Source organism: Mastigoproctus giganteus, chromosome 10 (genome assembly GCF_048544385.1).
Source record: "Mastigoproctus giganteus isolate SK-2022 chromosome 10, ASM4854438v1, whole genome shotgun sequence".
Taxonomy (NCBI): Eukaryota; Metazoa; Arthropoda; class Arachnida; order Uropygi; family Thelyphonidae; genus Mastigoproctus; species Mastigoproctus giganteus.
Window position 1 is genome coordinate 215819303 of NC_143584.1, and position 21184 is coordinate 215840486.

The 21184-nt window shown below is 36.3% G+C and overlaps 1 protein-coding gene across 1 annotated transcript in view; it reads right to left on the reverse strand.

Moving 5' to 3' along the window:
* Positions 1-3158: 3158 nt before the first annotated feature.
* The window catches only part of LOC150079903 (tetraspanin-11-like), a 95995-nt gene continuing 77969 nt past the window's right edge, over positions 3159-21184 (reverse strand). Inside the window, exon 9 of the mRNA XM_090383275.1 lies at positions 3159-3358. Within this exon, the coding sequence (XP_090239401.1) occupies positions 3159-3358 (200 nt within the window). The remainder of the gene's footprint in view (positions 3359-21184) is intronic.

Below are 21184 nucleotides of genomic sequence, written 5' to 3' on the forward strand. Positions count from 1 at the left end.
TAGATTTTGGCCTGCTAATCCAGTTAATCCTACTATTTCTACATTATTTTCTAATAACAGTTGTTCTATCGAGTCAATCCTTAAGTTAAGTAGAATGGAATTTTCCTCATTTTGCTTGAATGAATCTTCCAGATTCTTTTGTTGATAGCTGCGTTGGAGTCCTGCAGCGTGCTTATGCTTTTTTGTATTTTGTCAAAGGATTCTGAGACAAGTGAAATAGATTTTTTGATATCTTCTACTTCTGTCCTCAGGTCTTCCATTTTGTTCTTTATCGGTACAATTTCTGTTAGTAAATCCAGTAAATGGATTTTACTGGATAGTCTCCTTAGTATGTCCTCTATATTTAGGGTGTTCGCCTGCATTTGTGTGACTTCTAAATCTTCGTTTGTTACAGCTGTTGAATTCAGCAAATCGTGAAATTCTTCTGCCGAATAGGAAATTTCACTTCTCTCTTCCCTCCCTTCTTTCCTGCACAATATACACCTCCACTGTTGTTTCTTCTGCTTTGCCATCCCTTTATAGGTTGCTTCTTTCAATGAACATCGAAAATGATACCCATTGTTGCAGCCATGACATACCACCTCTACCACGTGCAGCGGTAGGTTGCACTTTTTGCATATATTTTGATTCATGTTTGTAAATCTTTGGCGTAGTTAATACAAGATGTTTCTGTGAATAATAATAATAAAAGTAGAAGTTCAAATTTGTCACATGTGCCACAAGTGTCATTCTTGGGCTGATGAAATGACAAGTTAAAATTTTCAACAAAGATTTTCCAGTAAATGGCCTCACATTCATACCTCAAGTTATGTTCTTCGCAATCTGTTTTTTACAATCTATACATTTTATATATTGATAAATCTGGATTTAGATTTTTTTTTTTCTGTGTTGAGATCTTGAATAATGACTGTAGTAAGCTGGGAATCATCTTATGTTATCTATTATTCTCTTCTTAGCTTTATCTGATATCCATGTCTACCCCTACCATATTCTGGGCAAATACCACTGTTACAAACACGTTTCTTTTCTACAATTATTCGAACCTTCATTAAGGTCACAGCCAGTGTTAGAATCATTGTTTGACACACCTCTTTCTGTTTATACCTTTCTGCAAAAAATCCTTTCTTGAAAAGGAGTGCCTGTTGTGCTTTCTGAACTTCCTTCCCTTGATGTGCTTTACTTGACAGCTTATAAAAAACTTTAAATATGAACTTTAAATTGAGATATTAAATAAATATAACCTTCCCAGTCATATTTATTTAATATCTCAAAACATTTTCTTTGGCAAGCACATGGCAGTTTCAATTCCTTACTGGGTTTCATTTTTCCTGTTGTAGACATGTATTCTTTTCCTGCCATCCTAGCTATTTTTCAAACATTTGTTGCGCAAGGCTTTTTTTACTCCGTTATAGTGTATACTTGCTAGTGTTCCAAAATTCTCAGTTATGGTGTGATGTGTCAGTTAGGTATCAAATGTTCTTTGCAAGAGTTACACTAATATTTATATCCGGAGAAACCTGGCTTTCATGTAATCGTCTAGCAGTTAGGACAAATCCCGTGTTCTAAAAACTTACTCAGATGGACGTTGAGCAAATCTGCAACATCAAGATTGCGTTGTGATTTTCACCTTTGATTCCTTTCTATTTGACTAGAATCAAAAGCGCCGCCTTAACATAGTTCTTTATCAGTAATCCATTCAAGGAATCATGTGTCATCAGAGAGTAATCATGAGGCAAAGGTTGTTAAACAAAACATGGTTTATTACACAAGACAAATAAGATGTACACTCAGTAAATAAGTATAGTTTTTCGAATATGGCATATAACATTTGGCTTACTCCTCTTTACATTAATATATAATTAGCCCCTTAACGTAAATTTACCAACTGAATAGTAGTGGTAGTGTTGCTCTTCGTGTAGTTTCGTGCTTGCTGTCTGTTGTAGGAAACTCCAAGTACATCCTGTCGAGGCAAAAACACCTCAGGGGTTCGTGTAAGATACTAATGACGTTTGTAGCATAACAATTATAAAGAGATCACAATGTTAAACTTATAGTGCGATGTGTATTCCTTAAGTTCAAAATATCGCTTATTCTCTATACTTAACAAGATAAGTCATTATGAGGAGAGAAGTCTATGTAAGGGAAAATAGGATCGCCTTTTACACTATCTAGTTCAGTTGTTTAATGGGACATGGAAAGTTGACTTACCAGACTCAATCTGCATATCTTCAGGAGTTGATACTCTGGGGAGATCGTCAATTTCGGTCATTTCGGCTACTCCTATTTCCGTGATGGGATCTGCTCCTCTTACTTGTCTGCTTTCTCTCGAACAGGATTCTGTATTTTCTCAGGAGCTCAAACACCTTTTCTCTTTTTCTCTCGTTCACACTTTCTTTCCTACTCTCAGACTTGGCTCCAACAAAACCAAACTCAGAACTCCCAAATGCTAACTCCCGAACTGCCAACTCTCAACTCGTCACGACCTGAACTCCCCTTTGCTTTTCCCTAGGTTCGTATATATATCTCCCCCTCACCTTGTGCTTTCCCCTGCGTATTTGTTCTGGTTAATTTCAACAGTTCAACAACAACTTTGGGACTGTCGATTTTGGAGCTCTGCTCACATAAAATATTGGATTTATGGAGGTGGTGCGGAGGAGACTTTATTTTGGTAGGGTTTGTGCCTTCAGACTCGACAAAGGCCCAATGGTCACAAGTTCGTTCACTTCCTCGCACAAGACTTTCAAAAAACACAAACCTCCAGTGGACGTCTTATTCTGTTTACCCCAAAAGTGTCATTTGGAAGATGTAGCCTCGCATGTCCACACGAGAATCACGTTCCTTTGCTGTTTTGTCAACAAATGCGCCCGGACGCCTGTCCACTCCGCTCGGACAAATGACCTCCGGCTGTTAGATAACACGCGACCGGCGGAGGGCTGACGCTCCACAGGGTGACTTTCACTGCATGTGCGGGGACCAGAAATATTTCCGCCTTCTCCCCGCGAGCAGGTGTTGCTCCAAATATACAGCATAGTCACAAAAGTATGGGGTGCTTGTTCTCTTCATGAACGTCCCGTCATAAGTGAAAATGGTTGCATTTTCATACATTACAAGCCCATTTAGATGAGTCTAGTTTTCGCTTCCTTGTTGGTTCAGTATCTTTAATTTTCTTTCTTCCTTCCTTCCTTATCATGCCTAATATTGTCCTCCTTTATCCTCTGTTCTTTCTCAGAATTAGAAGAATCTAAACTTTCTGAGAGATTATATTCAGAACTATCTGAAAAGGGGGGACCAGGAGAATTAGCCATGTCTTCCTCACATAAAGTTTCTGCTTGCTCATTTTCAGGCACAGGACTTAAATCTGGAAAAGAAATAATTTATCACAATTAGTGATCAATATCATATTAGCTATCATTAAAAGATAGAACATGAGTTAATTATTTATTCATTAATCATTTCATCCAGTTAAAGGAGCTGGCCCAATAGCAGTAGCAAACGCAGTATTCTTTTCTAGAAAGAAATTTTCCGGTATAGATGGTAAATCTTCTCTCAATTTTCCGGTATAGATGGTAAAAAACAAATTCCGGATAATCAATTTCCCGGTTAATTCAAAAATACAGAAGTCCCAGACATACGTAAGAGATACATTCCAGGACTTCTTTACTTCGTCGAGTTTTACGTAACTCGGGAATGACTAATAACATATTGCTACTATATTATTATTGACAAATCTGAATTCAGCACAATACTTGTTAATATTTGACCATTTTCATACAATCTTATTAGTTTAATTTTCTGATCCAAATCGATTGCATTCCTTTTGTTCGTAGATTTACTAGCACCACTGTCACTTATTCTCTTAGTCGGCACCATGATAACGGTTAAAATTTAATTTTCTGAAAAGAACTTCACTTTCAGAATCTTGTGTAGATTCTGAAAAGAATCTACACAAGACTGCAGTTATAGTTCAGAGACAGCATGGGTTTGTTAATGGGAAGTCTTGTCTGACAAATTTGATTGGATACTATGATGTGGTCACAAAGGAACTGGATGCAAAAAATAATTTTGATATCATATACTTAGATTTTAGGAAAGCTTTTGATACTGTAGCACATGGAAGACTACTGTGCAGATTGGCACAGTATGGAATTAAGGTCAAGTTGCTACAGTGGATAAAAGGATGGTTGACTAGAAGACAGAGTGGTTATTAATGGACTCTGCTCTTTGTGGACTAATGTTATTAGTGGAGTTCCCCAGGGTTCGGTGTTAGGCCCATTGTTGTTTTCAGTATTTATTTGGTATTTATATTCAGTATTTATCACTCTTTATCCCTGCTAGCTGCGATAAAGGGCGATTGTCCCCTTGTATAAGGCAAATCTCCTAGCACTGGTAGATATGCAATTATTTATTTATTTATTTTTTTATGTGAACCCCAAACACGAGAGGTATTAGAACCTATAGTACTTAGTACCGTGTTTGGGTTGGTGGTTGAGAAGACGAAAGAAGGTATTTGTTGACATTGGACTTTAACTTCTATAGATTGTAATTTTTAGGAAATACGTATGAAGGAAGGTTGTTCCAGAAAACGGCAGTTGAATGAATAGATGAGGAAGATGAAAAGTTGGTTCTGTGGGTTTGAAGTTGGACAGTAAATGGATGTTGACTGGTGGCAGCACGTGTTTGGACTGTTTTGAAAGAGAGAGGCGGGAATTATAGAAGCCAATTCAGAAGAACAGTGCCCATGGAAGTATCTGTAGAAGAGGCATGCAGCAGAAACAGTACGTCTATGAGAAAGCGAGTGGAGAGACTCTGTTAGAGATGAATCATTAATTAACCTAACTGCCCTCTTCTGAATGGAATCAAGAAGCCTGAGAGACGTTTTGGGGTCACCACTCCAGATGTGGGAACAATATTCCATGGCAGGGCGGATTTGCGATTTATACAAAATGAGCAGCTGTTTGGAAGAAAAGTAACGCCGAGAGCAAAAGAGAAAACTAAGTTTTTTAGATGCAGAGGAAGCAATATTTGTAATGTGCTTGTGCCAAGAGAGATTAGAAGTCAGGGTAATCCCCAAAAGAGATATATCCTTTTGCCTAGAAATTGGAGTGTCACTAAAGATAAGCATAGGAGCAGAAGAATCCTTTTTGCGAGATTTAAGACAAGACTGAGTTTTAGAAGGGTTGAAATCAACTAAGTTGTCTTTGCCCCACTGGAGAATTACCTGAAGATCGGCATTTAAGGAATTGGTAGCAGATTTTCGAGAAGTTGAATCTGATTGAGCAGGACAAGGTTTCTCAAAATGGAAAGTGGAATGCAATGTGCTATCATCTGCAAAACTATGAATAGGATTTCCAGTCACTGGAAGAAGGTCATTAATACATAAGAGGAAAAGAGTGGGGGAACTGAATCTTGGGGGACACCGGCATTAGTGGAGAAGTTACGAGACAGAGAGCCATCTACCATCACCCTCAGTGAGCGATCAGAAAGAAAACATGGATAACCAATTACAAAAAACAGTTGGCAAACCATAAGATGGAAGATCGTTTAGAAGACCTTTATGTCAAACACGATCTAAAGCCTTTGAGATGTCAAGAGCAACTGCTTGTGTTTCATCGAACTTTTCATTGAATTAGTCCATAAATGGGTAACATAAGCCAGAATATCACCAGTGGATCGACACTGACAGAATCCATACTGGCGATCGTTGATCAGACGGAAGGTTTCTAGATAGTTTAAGAGTTGGTGGTTAATTGATTTCTCAATTACTTTAGAAAGAGTAGAAGTAATTGCAATGGGACAATAATTGGATGGGAGGGATCTGTCACCCTTTTTAGGAACTGGCTGGATATGAGCAAATTTCGAAGCAGAAGGAAAAACACCTTTGGAATAAGAAAGTGAAAAAAGACGGCAAAGAATAGGAGTAAGTTTAGGAGCACAGGTTTTGAGAACAAGTGGAGAAATACCATCCAGACCTGGAGCTTTCTTAGCATCAAGATTCACCAACATCCTTCTGACATCCTTTTGCCGGAAGACCACAGGAGGCATTGAATGGAGTGTTGGGAATAGTGGGCGGTGTTTTACCAAGATCATTAATACATGAGTTGGAAGAAAAATGGGATGCTAACAGGTCAGCTTTATCCTTGGCTGAAGTGACAACAGAACCATTTGGTTTGGACAGAGGTGGGAGCAGAGATGGGCAAAAGTTGCGGCCAATAGCTTTGGCAAGAGACCAGAATGCTCGGCTACCATTAGGGCAAGAAGCAAGTTTTCTACTCTTACCCTGTTCAAACTCTAGTTTGGACTGATTAATAACTGCTTTACAATTGTTGCGAACTTTGGTGTAGGTAGAAAATAAAATGAAACTGAAGAATTAGAAACAAGCCAATTACGATATACAACATTCTTCTCTTGAACAGCCTTAGCACATTTATTGGAAAACCAAGGTTTAGATAAAGGACGAGGTTTTAAAGTGGAGTGTGGGATAAAGGATTCCATTCCTGCAAGAATAATTTCACTGACACGATCTGAGCAAACGTTGACATCAGAAGTTTTGAAACAGTAATCCGACCAAGGAAAAGAAGAAAGGAAGTCCCGCAGGTCATCCCATTTTGCATTCTTGTAATGCCAAACAACACGAGGTTGGGAATAGCCATGAGATAAAGGTTCCATTGGAGAAGAGACAATCACCAAGTTGTGATCTGAAGTGCCTAAAGGACCTCTCACTTCGACCGTGTACTTAGAAGGGTTGTTTGTGAGAAAAAGATCAAGCGTATTGGCTGTATGATTAGGATTGTCCGGTATTCTTGTAGGTAAATGAACAATTTGTGCTAGGTCATTAGTAATTGCAAAAGCCTCAGCATCTCGACCTGCTGGGTCGGTGTGACTACAAAACAGAAGCCAGCTGGAGTTGTGAACATTAAAATCACCAAGGAAAATTACCTCACTGTTAGGAAAGTTGGACTGGAGAAAGTCAAGTTGCAAAGAGAGGAAGTCAAAGAGCTCCAAGTGATTAGTAGAGTTGGGAGAACGGTAGAGACAACAGGTGAATTTGACACAATGAGGTATAGAGATTTCAAGCCAGAGAAGATCAAAGAGAGAAGATTCCAAAATTGCCACGTCTCTGACAGGGAATATCAGAACGGACATATGCACAAGTACCACCTTTGAGGCAAAAGGAATCATACAGCGAATAATTTGGCCATCTGAGATGAGCAGTAGTTGAATCAACCGATAACTGAGATTCTGTCAGAAAAAGTACATGGGGTTTGGCAGACTGCAAGTGGAAATGGACATCGTTGAGATTAGAATTGAGGCCATGTATATTAGGAAGTCCTTGGGAGGTTTAGATCTTTTTGCAGATAACTTGCTCTATTAGTTTGACAATTCATGGGTAATCATAAATGTTCTTACTCTTACAGCTCATGTAATTATTTGTTCTGTCATGACCTGCTGCACAGCTCAAAATTCATACCTTTCTTTTCAAGCTGTTGCATGTTCCAATAAAAGCACTGCAAGAATCGCTTTCATCTCTGCCTACAGGGATAGTTAACCTAGTGGTCTATGTATCCCTCCAAGAGCATACAAAATTGAACCAGTATTGAACAATAATACAAAATGATGGTAGAAAAGTTGTTTCAATTTTTAAAATTTACTGCAAAGAGATTGGAAAATATGAGTCTTAAAAACTTATTTCTGTCATTACAGTTAACAATGCCATTAATATAAAAACATTGTGTATTTTAGTGCAATTGTATCATTTATACACAGCTAAATATAGATTACCAAATTTGAAATAGCGGCATCATTTAAGTTACATCTCATATTGTGAATACCTTCACGACGAGTTGCCATGACCTTGCACTACTTCGAATAAGTAACGCTTCACCCGAAGGAGAAGACTGTCGTTACTTATTCTCAGTGGATACCACCACCCAGACGGCACCGTTTCAGGGCTATTTTGGCCCTTCTTCGGTGGGTGGGTGGGTAGGTAGGTAGGTAGGTACCCAAGTGATGTAATGATGGCAAAACAGTTGTGAAGTATATCTTTACAATATGAGAGATGCCTGATGGTGTATGATATAAGTTGAGACTCTAATGCATTAGGGCTTAAAGCCTCAAGCTGTGAAAGAGATTAGACTGTGTATTTTAGTGCAATTGCATCATTTATACACAGCTAAATATAGATTACCAAATTTGCAATAGCGGCATCATTTAAGTTACATCTCATATTGTGAATACCTTCACGAGTTTGCAGCTTGAGGCTTGAAGCCCCAATGCATTAGAGTCTTAACTTATATCATACACCATCAGGCATCTCTCATATTGTGAAGATATACTTCACAACTATTTTGCCATCATTACATCACTTCGGTACCTACCCATCCACCGAAGAAGGGCCAAAATAGCCCTGAAACGGTGCCATCTGGGTGGTGGTATCCACTGAGAATAAGTAACAACAGTCTTCTCCTTCGGGTGAAGCGTTACTTATTTGAAGTAGTGCAATAACAAGGCAACTCGTCGTGAAGGTATTCACGGTATGAGATGTAACTTAAACGATGCCGCTATTACAAATTTAGTAATCTATATTTAGCTGTGTATAAATGATGCAATTGCACTAAAATACACAGTCTAATCTCTTTTGCAGCTTGAGGCTTTAAGCTCTAACGCATTAGAGTCTTAACTTATATCATACACCATCAGGCATCTCTCATATTGTGAAGATATACATCACAACTGTTTTTCCATCATTACATCACTTGGGTACCTACCCACCCACCGAAGAAGGGCCAAATAGCCCTGAAACGGCACCAGGTGAAGCCTGATGATGTCTGGAGTTTCCAAGAATAGGCAACAACAGTCTTCTCCACTGGGGAAGCGTTGCCTATTCAAGGAGTTTGAGTTTTTGAGTGGTGTGAGTTGAAGGAGTTACTGTCTCTTTCATTCTTCTACACCGTTTCTTTTCCTCTTCCACTCCTACTATTACTTTCCCTCTACCTTTTTGATTTTCTAAGTCTAATAGGGACAACTGGATGGTCGAGTTATTATCCCACACAAATACAAAATAGCCCTGAAACGGTGCCGTCTGGGTGGTGGTATCCACTGAGAATAAGTAACAACAGTCTTCTTCTTCGGGTGAAGCATTACTTATTCGAAGTAGTGCAATGTTATGGCAACTCGTGAAGGTATTCACAATATGAGATGTAACTTAAACGATGCCGCTGTTGCAAATTTGGTAATCTATATTTAGCTGTGTATAAATGATGCAATTGCACTAAATTACACAGTCTAATCTCTTTCCCAGCTTGAGGTTTTAAGCCCTAATGCATTAGTCTATAAAAACATTGTCAATTTGCAGTTTCATCTACACTCAGTATATTATACTCCCAACAACTTGATCCAAATGTAATGTTTTACCTTATTGATCCTGTACACCTTTTTAAGTGCAAAAGAAGTAATTATCTCAATTTAAAAAATGGAGAAGTTAATTTTTTTCTTATCTGATTTTGAAAATCCATCATCATTACAAACAGCTTCATTAAGTACACTTAGAAAGTTATACTTTCTATAAGAAAGTAAAAAAAGTCTGCAAGAGCATTGCAGCTAACAGCTATAGAGAGATAGAATGTTAAACTCGTTACTCAATTTTTAATGAGTATATGGTAAACTGCATATTAGAAGTAGGCCATATTCACAATTTTTACAAATTATTATTTCCTGCCGGCATGTGATTAATGTCAAAACAACAAAAAAAACCCCTTCCCATTTGCCTATCTATTTCCTCCAAACATTTGTCCAGTTCTTCCTTGAATTTATTATTTTTTTTTAGCTTTAATTACTCATGTCAGTCTGTCTAGTCTGTAATTACTCATGTCACCCCTTTGTGTATTGGGAATACATTTGTACTTTTTTCCGTCCATGGGGACTTTATCTGAATCCAAAGATTCTCTCATAATTATGGCTAAGGGTTTTCTTACTTCCTTTGCTACCTCAATTAATATAACTGGATAGATCCTATACACCACAGGTATCTTTCTTACGTTTAACTTGAACAATTTCTCCTCCACTTTCCCCTCTGATTTACTGGCCTACTCTATTTCTTTGTACAGTTGTTTGTTGTACTCATCAGAGTCATTAGTTCTATAACACCTGATATTGATGAAGGTATATCAGGCTTAGTGTTGAAGTTTGCAAATGATATAAAGGTTGGCATGGTTGTCAGTGACAGTAATGGCAGTGTGCTACTGCAACAGGATCTATAAAATTTGGGAAAATGGGCTGAGAAGTGGCAACTGAAGTTCAACATTGACAAATTCAAAGTACTGCATATGGGTAGAAGTAACCCCAGAGGAACGTACCAACTGTGTGGTACTACACTTAGGGTGGTAGAAAATGAAAAGGACCTGGGAGTAATTGTGCAGTCAGATATGAAGTTTTCCGAACAATGCAGACAGGCTGCAAGAGCAGGTCATGAGGTTTTGTCAATGATATACAGGAATTTTGCCAGCAGGGAAAAGGTGATTGTCCCTCTGTATAAGGCAATGGTCAGGCCACGCCTTGAGTACTGCGTACAGGTCTGGAGGCCTCATTTTAAGAAGGATGTAGATTTGCTTGAGAATGTACAGAGGAGGGCAACAAGGTTGGGTGAGCGGAATGAAGGGATCTTCTTACCAAGAGAGGCACCTCCGTAGCCAGGTGGGCAGGAGCAGCAGTGCATAGCACACGCTTCTTGATTAGACCGGGGTTCGAGCCCGTGACCACCAAATACAGAAAGGTCACAGGGAATGACCACTGCATATCCCTGGAGCAATATGGCCTTAGTTGCTAATGCTCCTAAAAACCAAATAATAACAATAACTTACCAAGAGAGGCTTAAGTTCTGCAAATTGCAGTGGCTGGAGACTAGGCACCTGCGAGGCAATCTGATTGAGGTGTATAAGGCCTTGAATGGGTTGAGCACGCTGAATTTTGATTGGATTCTTCCACTTGTTCAGATTACGAATCTAAGGGAGGCATAAATTCAAATTAAGGAAAGACAGCTGTAGAATAGATGTGCGGATATTTTCCTTTAACCAGCAGGTGGTTAATTGCTAGAACAAACTTCCATCTGTCATTGTGGAAGTTGATAGGTTAAATAAATTTAAGGAGGAACTGGACAAGCATTTAGAGGGAATGGTTGTAATATATATATATATATATTTTTTTTTTTTTGGATGATGCTACATAAGCTCATACGCTTGCTTTCTTGCATCACATGCCACTATTACTAACACACTCCTACTCTCATTTTTATTTCCCAATGCTTGTGCCACACCAAACTGACTTAACATTGCACTGGTCACCCACATGAACTGGATGCACTGCCTTAGATTTTGTGTTTCGTAACTAACAGCATAATCCCTCTTCCCAATCCTTTCTGTACACATTGTTCTCCCCAAATTCAAATTCCACATTTCTTATATCCATGTAACACCAAGTCTCTGCTATCCTAAATATATTTGTATTTGATGTCTTGACCAACACTTCAAATTCATCAAATTTATTTACTATACTCCTAGCATTGATGTACATACAAGGATACATGCACCTGTTCTTACTCTTAGTTACCCAAACATAGCCCATGTATTTACTTGTTCCATGATGACTCCTAGCAGTTCTAAAAAAAAAAAACCGAGCACTGTGTCTTCCAGGCTCCTGCTCATTGCTATTGATAACATCAGCAGTTGGTTCCACTGACAGAATTTAAAAACTGTCTGAGACCACCATAATCACCTTTACAAAAGCAAAAATTCATCACTTTAGTAGAAGTTGTGCAAGAATCACTTTCACCTCTGCAAAGGAAACTTACTCTACTTTAAAATTAACCACACATACTTTATTGGAATTAATAGAATAGTGTTCATCAAAGCTACATATGACTTATGTTGCCTGGCAAATTTCAAACTGACGTTTTGGAGGCAAGGTTTGGACAGTGCACACAATTGTTTTTCAATCATTTATTTTAATTAGACAAATATTTGAAGTGGAATAAAAATTAAATTTTTAATTTTATTGCAGTTGTCATTAGTATTTGCTATAAAGAAATTCACCATTGATGATCTTGACACAGATAATAATGAAATTGTAAAGGCTGTTGATGCAATTAATATTTGTTTCTGGTATTTCAGATGAAGAGATGATTTTAACGTTTTCCCAGATTCAGATGTTTTAACATTGATGGATACTATTTTGATTCACTTTTAAAGATGTTAAATGCGATGACTAAAGATTTCTAGGTGCAAAACAGAGAGATGGTTACTTCTTTAGAGAGTAATTTAATTAGAAGCGTAGATGGAGGAGGTTTAAAAATCCCTCAGCGACAGCCAGTTTCATTTGTATCATATACTGTTATGCAAAAATTACTGTGTGAGCAGAATCAGAACACATTTTTAAATGTGAAAAACTATAGAAAAACTAAAGCTTGGAAAATTATAGTTAACATTATTTTTTAACCAGTGAGGAATTTCATTTAGAAGATACAGGCACTCCCCGACTTACGTAATACTCGACTTCCATAAATTTGACTTTATGTAAATTTGACTTTTTGCTGGCCACTGCAAACTTAAAAAAAAAATCTTGAAAACATATTTTGCATCCCGTAGAAATAAATGGAGGTATTGTGAAAACATCGCATTCATTCCAAGACCTCAGAAGTTGAAATTTTTGCTATATAACAAAGCTATTTATCTCTCTAAAAGGTCATTTTTATAGTGGAGCACTACCCTTTCATCATTATCATAAGTTCTGTCATAAGAATCAATTTTGAACGGCTTTGTTGATATTTTTCTAAAGAACATTTCTGGAGGTCACAACCATAAAACAATAAAAACAATTTGCACTTTCTGGTTTATTGGGCTTTTCTGTTAGTGCATCTAATTATAAACGGGTAGTAAACTCAATCTTATTGCAAATGCGATAATCCTGATAACTGGAATTGTGTGGGTTTTTACATTATTATGGTGAAATGTGTTCCCCTTTACTGAAATCTTCAGTCATTTAAGAAACAAATAAATTTTTAGAATCTTCTCTTCATTCCTATTTACCTATTACAATGATGAAGGGAAAGCAATCAGTAGAAAGTGCAAGTGGTGACAGTTCTAGGAAATGAAACAAAACTGATTTAGAAATGAAGATGAAAATGATTAAGAAGTAAGAAGCAGGACAAAATTTGTCATCTATTGCATCGGAATTAAGTATCACTGCTTCAACAGTGAATGCTATTTCAAAGGACAGTGTGTGTATAAAAGAACATGTTAAAGGATCAATGCATTTAAGATCAACAGTGATCACAAAACAGTGTTCAGGTGCTATATAGAAGATGGAAAAGCTATTAATATGATATGGATGGAAAATCAGATTCAGAAGCAAGTGCCCCTAAGTCTAATGGCCATTTCAAGCAAAAGCAACAAGTATTTATGAAGATATTAAGGATAAGTACAGCAAACCCCAAGCTAAGTTTGTGGCAAGCAACAGGTGGTTTAATAGGTTCAAGCATCATGCTGGTTTCCACAATCTTAAAGTATGCAGTGAAGGTGCCAATGCCGATCTGCAGGAGCAGAGAAATTTTGTGATGTGTTCGAAAAAACCCCTTCTAAATTTCCACAGCCCTCAACCTCTGCAGCAGTGTACTTATCAGCTGGAGATGTTGATTTTGGCAACAATACTCGAAAGGTAAAACATTAACATTATGCCTGTCCCCTCCCTTTTTTGTAATTTTATAATTTTGAAATTTTTGTAATTGCACACTTTTGTAATTTTTCTATGCATGAGGAAAAAAAAATTGAATAAATAATTCTATTTACATGTTTGTCAAACATTTCTTTTTTTTTTGCTTCAATCAAATTCAGCAAGCATAGTTGCAAGTGCTGCATAAGTCTTTAGGGAAATTCCAACTTATGTAAAATTTGGCTTATTATTATTAGCCATATGGCGCAAGGAAGCCTGTGGCTTATGCTGCACCAGCCAAAAGAAATTTGAGTACTCTGAGAGAGAGAGAGAGAAAGGAGAAGAATGATGGTACCAGCTCAGGACTCTGGGTGTGCCAAGCCCATACTCACCAGATGTAAGCCCCTGGGGTTACGTAGAGTTCCGTGGAATGCAACCCTTACGTAAGTCAGGGAATGCCTGTATTTGTAATCGGATGAGAAGTGATAAATGCCATTCAAAACCAAACAAAAAAATATTAAAAACATTTAAGACTTAAATAAAATTAGTGACAATCCAGTTTTGTTCAGTAAATTATTATTAACATGTAACGGTATATTTCATTACTCGAATATATCAAAGAAAAATTCTCTATTATAAAGTTATGTGTGGTTCATGCAATTGTCATCTATGCTAAAACTGATTAACATAATAAAACGAGTTAAATTCCTGTTACAATAAATATATTACATTTGTATGATTCCTTCAAAAATGTCAGTATTGTATTTTTTTATGACTATTATCAACTACATGAAAGAGCTTTTTTATTAAGAAATTTCAGAAAAGTAAATTTGTATATTATATGTTGCCCCCTTTAAATTATTAAACCTTTTCAGTTAAATATGTGCAACTTAAAAAAAATTATGTTGTAGATTTTTTCTGGATACCAAGTCATTTTGAACTTGGTATCCAGTTCTGGATACCAAGTGCAACTTAAAAAAAAATTATGTTGTAGATTTTTTCTGAATACCAAGTCATGTTGGGATCAGGATAATGAACTGGCAGAAGTTGTAGCCAGGTCCAAACAGCCCTAAAACAATCATAACCTGTTAGTCCCATATACAGATTACAAGCTGGTAATATGCTATAAATTACTCTACCAGTGGCAACAATCATGGAATGAATAGGTCACCAACAATTTATATCAGATAAAACCTAACACTGGCAGTCTATTCTATGCAGGAATCGTATAGAAGCTGTTCTTGCTGACCTCTGCATAAGATGACCATGTCCTGTGTGTGAAAATTTCAACACCATTTTAACTATTTGTCATATTTTATCAAGGATCCTTGTTTTTCTAATGAACATGATTTCTGTTTTACTGATTTTAGCAATCGCACAGCCTTATACACTCGGGTATTATCCAACAACTACCACGTGTCAGCTGTTTTTAGCTATTTAATATCATTAAACTTATTTAGCACCATTTCATATATGCTTTTTATTTTTCTTTATACTTTTACTTTATATACCTTTGTACTCTACTTTTATCTTTACACATTGTATAAATATCTGTTGATGTAGTTCACTGAAATCCATCTTGTTTTATTTTTATGATTTGGTACATTACAGCCTGGGTTTGCTGATGAACAAATAAGATCCAAATGTAACCAATGCATTTGTTCCAGTGGAGAAGTCGTGCATGCACAAGAAAGATGTCCAAATGGATAAACAGAGGTTAAGGGTTTAATTGAACTAAAGAAAAAAGCATGGGATATTTACAATCACATATTACTGATATAAATTATAATAAATATAGATGGATTGGAAAACTGCTGGCTTGAAAGGATACACAGACTAATAATTTAACTAGAGCAGCAGATAGATGTGAAAGTGATTCTTGCGTTGCTACTATTCATATATTTAGCAGCCTAGAAAGCATGGTGTGTGGGATTTCAGGCCATGCATTTAGTCATCATGGAACAAATAAATACATAGTCTGTATTAAGGTAACTAAGAGTAAAACCATGTGCATGTATAGTTGCATGTACTTTAATGCTAGAAGAATTGTAAATAAATTTGATGAATTCAAAGTACTGATTAAGTCATTGAATGTAAACATTGGAATAGCGGTCACATGGTCCGCTCAAACATAAGTTATGCTGAATTTGAATTTAGAGAGTTCAATGTATACAGAAAGACAAACAGGCCAGGAGGGATTATGCTCTTTGTTAAGAATATTAGATAGTTAAGTGGAAAAAGACAAAGTGGTTTTTAGTGGGTACTGCTCTTTGCAGACTAATGTTATTAATGGAGTTCCCCAGGTTTCAGTGTTGGGACCATTGTTGTTTTCAGTAATTATCAATGATATTGATGAAGGTATATCAGGCTTATTGTCTAAGTTTGCAGATGATACAGGAGTTGGTGGGTTGGTTAATGACAGTCATCAATGTGAATTATTGCAACAAGATCTAGGAAAAGTGGGTCGATGGACTAAGGACTGGCAGCTGAAGTTTAACACTGACAAATGCAAGGTACTAAACATGAGTAGCGATAACTCCAGAGTCACTTATCAACTGTGTGGTACTACACTCAGGGTAGTAGAGAATGAAAAAGACCTGGGTGTAATTGTGCAGTTAGACTTGAAATTCTCTGAGCAGTGCAGACATGCTGCCAGTAAAGCTCCTGAGGTTTTGTCAACGATATATAGAAACTTTGCTAGCAGGGATCACCCCTTTGTATAAGACCAAGGTTAGGCTGCACTTTGAGTACTGCATACAGGCCTGGAGGCCTCACTTCAGGATGGATGTAGATTGCTGGAAGGGATACAGAGAAGGCAACCAGATTGGTGAAGGCAGCAAAAGGGTGCGCTTACCTAGAAAGGCTTCAGTTCTGCAAGAAGTGTCTTGAGACTATGCACCTGCAGAGAGATCTGATTGAGTACACTGAATTGGCATAAATACACGTTGAGAAAGGATGGTTACAGGATAGATGTGTGGAAGTTTGCCACCAGGTAGTGCTGTACCTAGCTTTCTGTTGGCCCTGGGCGAAATATTCATCTGGGCCCCCCCCCCCCTCGCAAAAAATTCTGATGGAATTCATAAAATTGAAAAATAAAGGAAGCACCCAAAAATTTTTCACATCATTACCTTATAATATTTGATATAAATTTGTCTGTAACATCTGATGTTTTTATATCTTTTAGTACATCTCATTCTATTGACATAATGGCCAATTTGTTAATTCTTTCTTGGCCAATTGTTGCTAATGAATATGTTTTAATCATTTTGAGTCTTAAAAAACTCTCCTCTCCAGACACAACAGTAATGGGCAATGTTAACAATAGCCGAAGAGAAATGATGATGTTGGCGTATAATTCAACTAAGTTTATTCTTGAATAAATGTCAATAATTCTAAGCAACCAAAATTTTTCCTTTTAAAACATGCTTCAAAGATTGGGTTTCTTTACGTATCTCTTTGGCATCAATGTCGCTGCTCCCATCTTCGCCATTAAAATTCCTTCAAGGTGCTGACATTTCGTTTCTATTGCACTTTCAAATAAATTCATGAAGTTTTTTGATTTTAGAATACGATGAAAAGTTGATAATATTTCATTCATCTGATCAAATCTTTCTTGTAAGCTAATTATAGCTACATCGATCATTATATAAAAAAAACCAATTTCAAACCTTTTGGTTGGATCAATAGAGCATTCATCTGATGAAGTTTCACAAATAAACTCACGCTTTTTCTGGTAACACTGATAGTACTTCCAACTCAGTTGCAATGTCTATGGCTTTATCCACACACAATTTAAATCCTAATGTTCTAAATTCATTTAGTTGACTAAGAGCACCACCTTCTGTCAATATAATTGCAGTGTTCATATCAGTTGTACTACTTTGCATGGCTTTACTTACTTTTATTTATAATACTCAATATTTCCTACCAAACCAACTACACTTATAATAAAATTAAAAGAAGTAATTTCTGTTAACAAACTTTCTGTTGCAGACTGCAATTTTGCATCTTTTCCTTTGGCCCGTTTCTTGATTTCATTTAATGCAGTTGTAATATCTGTAACTGATATCGTACTGCTTCAACAGCTTTTATCTTTCTTTCCCATCTTGTTTCTTGTAGAGATTTCACAGTAATATCCCACCTGCTTGGCAAAGCAGCACAAATCGTGTATAATCTTTGTAATTTTCCAAAAAATAATTCTGCTTTTTATGTTCCGACACACGGAACATAAAAATTCTTCTATTTTCTTGTAAAATTCTTGTTTGTACTCTGTTTGTCCCAAACAATTTCCAATATTTGGTTCGAAATTTTTCATTGCTTCCTCTAGTGCCAAATTTTGTGAAGCTAAAAATTTAATTACGGGTGATCCCTGCTTAACACTGATAATTCGTTCCGGAAAAACAGAGCGCTAAATAAATCCGTACTAAGCGAGTGCTGCATTCCCATAAGGTAACATATGTATTTGTGAGTTGCGATTGGTGCCATAGAATATTTCCTAATCAATAATAAACGGTAGTGAAAAGATGCAAATGTTGGTCAAAATATTTAATATTCAAATATTTGTACATATAAAATATTCTGCATTACATACATATATAATTATGTGGTAACTACTTATGTATCAAAATTAAACTGAAAATTCTAATTAAAATCATGAATTTAATTGATCTAAATTGACTTAATTTAATTGATGAATTTAATCATGAAAAATATGTCAATTTTGGGTTGTACTTTGGCCATCGTCCTGGTAAAGTAAAGGGGTTTTAATTTTAAATCCCCCACAGCGTTACCACCAACAAAGTCAACTGATCCTTTGCCGCTTCGAAATCTGGCACGTTTTTTTCTTCTTTCAATATGAAACTTCTTTTAGGCATTCGTTTCCAAAAAAAAGTCCTGCTTCATCTGTGTTAAAAACTTGTTCAGAAGTATAACACATAATACCCCTCTTCAATAATTTTAGCAAATTTTTTTTGAAAGTTTCAGCTCCTTGAAATGCACTTACGGCTTCTCCCTGGATTTTAAATCTATTCAACCAGCCCTTACTAGTTTTAAACGGTTCCACATTTTTTTTAGGTGAGTTTTCTTCAGATCATCATTTGACTAATTTCTCTCCCCTTTTTTTTTTTTTTTTTTAATAATATTTAACTTAACTGAATTCTGCATTGGATATTATCTTCAATAAGATTAGTCTCAACATTTCAATCCTAATAGCCATTACCAATTTAGTTTACTTGCAGTGGAAGAGCTGTCTTTCCCGCTGCTAAAATTAATTCTTTACTTTTTATAATTGTTCTTACAGTTAAACTTGCCAGTGCTAAATTACGGCACACATCCGCTTGTCGTTGACCAGAATCAATTCGCTTAAAAACATCTAATTTAATTTTCAAATTCAGTCTTTTTCTTACATTTATAGTCTTCATACTGTGTTCAGGCGTTGTTGCTTTTTCATTCTTATCTGCCATTATTAACTCTTCAAAAATGTAACTGCGTTGGTTGCATTAATTATGATACAATGTTCGAATAAACTGTCCATTACGCACAATGTATAATACTGTACTGTGATGACTAGACTTTGGATAAATGCATATAACGCAAATATTACAAGCAATATACTTGATCAATGTTGATCCCAGAACTACGTAACAAGTCACTGTACTGCAATTAAATTAGCGTGCGAGAAATTTTCACTGAGCGTGGGAAACATTTTAATGCTGTTTTGCTATTCATTTTCAAGCTATCGACTCCATCAAATGAAATGATTTTGTTAAATGTTCCAAAAATGCAATCTGTAAAAGAGCATTATAATGATTTCTGACAGAGTAATAATCAGATATAGGTTATAATATAAGAACAGCATTATAGCGAATCAGCGTAAAGCGAACTGCATTATAACAAGGGCCTGCTATATCTCAATTACTCGTTCCAAAATCATTCTCCAGTATTTTTTTTTATTTCTCTATCAAATTTTGATTTACAACAATAATTATATTGGATTTTAACTAGAGGTCTAATTCCTTCCACAGTTGCATGCATATTTTATGATTTTGAGAGTTCTTGTGCGAGCAAGAAATGACGGAAAGAATGAACTCAGTAGTTTTCAATAAAATATTTGCATGACAAAATAATTTGCAACAAAAGCAGACAGTGGCATCTTTTTTTTTTTTTGAGTATATCAACCAAGTTTTTTCTAGCTTTTCGCCATTAAAGTCCTGAAATGATGCTCAGTTGAAAACTGTTAGTGATAAGTACCAATGGGATAGCATTTTGATGAAAGCAAACAATTTTAAATGTATATCTGCATTATTGTGAGTTTTTGTTGCATTAAAACTAGCCTTAAATAATAAAAATAGGCAAAAATTAATTTCTTTTAACATCTGATTATAAAATAAATAAATTTACTGTAAATAAATAAGCCAATATTGAATTTTTTTGTACAATGCAATTATTATATTAAGAAACTACCATTTTTTTTATATTTAAAAAAATTAAAATATCAGAATTCTGGCCCCCTACATTCCTGGGCCTTGGGTGACTGCTAATAAAGAAACCTTACTAGGCAAACTCATTTCCCACTATCACAATTTCTCCCTTCATTTTAGGTAAACAAATGTTACATGTTGGTAGTGGCAGTAGAAGTCAATAACGATGTATTGGTTAATTTTTTCTCATTATTAAAAGCAGATTATTGGAGTTTGTGAGTGTAATGCCTTCGCTTATCCATAATTGATGCTGCCAACTCTGACCAATTATAACTTTATAAAAATAAATGAAATAAAATACAAATAAAATAAATAAGTAAAATCAACTGTAAAGTATAGATTAAAATCATTAAACCCGTACTACTATAAAACTGAAGCTTTCGGCAGCATCTGCTGCCTTAATGAACATAAGTAGTGCTGCATCAACAATTCATTATAAAGCACTAAGCCTTCCCAGCAGACTCAGGATGTACTATGGTACCTGTGCATACTCCGTTTCCCATATGCTAGCAACCAGAAGTGGCACAGGGCTGTACGACCTTAAAACATTCATCCCTATCCAGGATAACCGTCAACGTTACATTAATCCTACAACCCCTATTCAAGCTAAGATCACCCAAGGAACAAATTCTTAGGCTCTCCAACCAATTCCAGTTACCCTCTACCTTATCTGTAATTACGGCTCTTATACCATGTCCGGTTTCCCAGGCATGTTCTGCCATGGCCGACCCTGAGACATTAGCCAACCTAAGCGCCCTACTATGCTCCCCCAGTCTATCGTGTAATCTGCGCTTAGTCTCACTTATGTAACACATGGGAAATGGAGTATGCACAGGTACCATAGTACATCCTGGGTCTGCTGGGAAGGCTTAGTGCTTTATAATGAATTGTTGATGCAGCACTACTTATGTTGAGGAAGGCAGCAGATGCTGGCGAAAGCTTTAGTTTTATGGTAGTACAGGTTTAATGATTTTAATCTCTACTTTACGGTTGATTTTACTTATTTT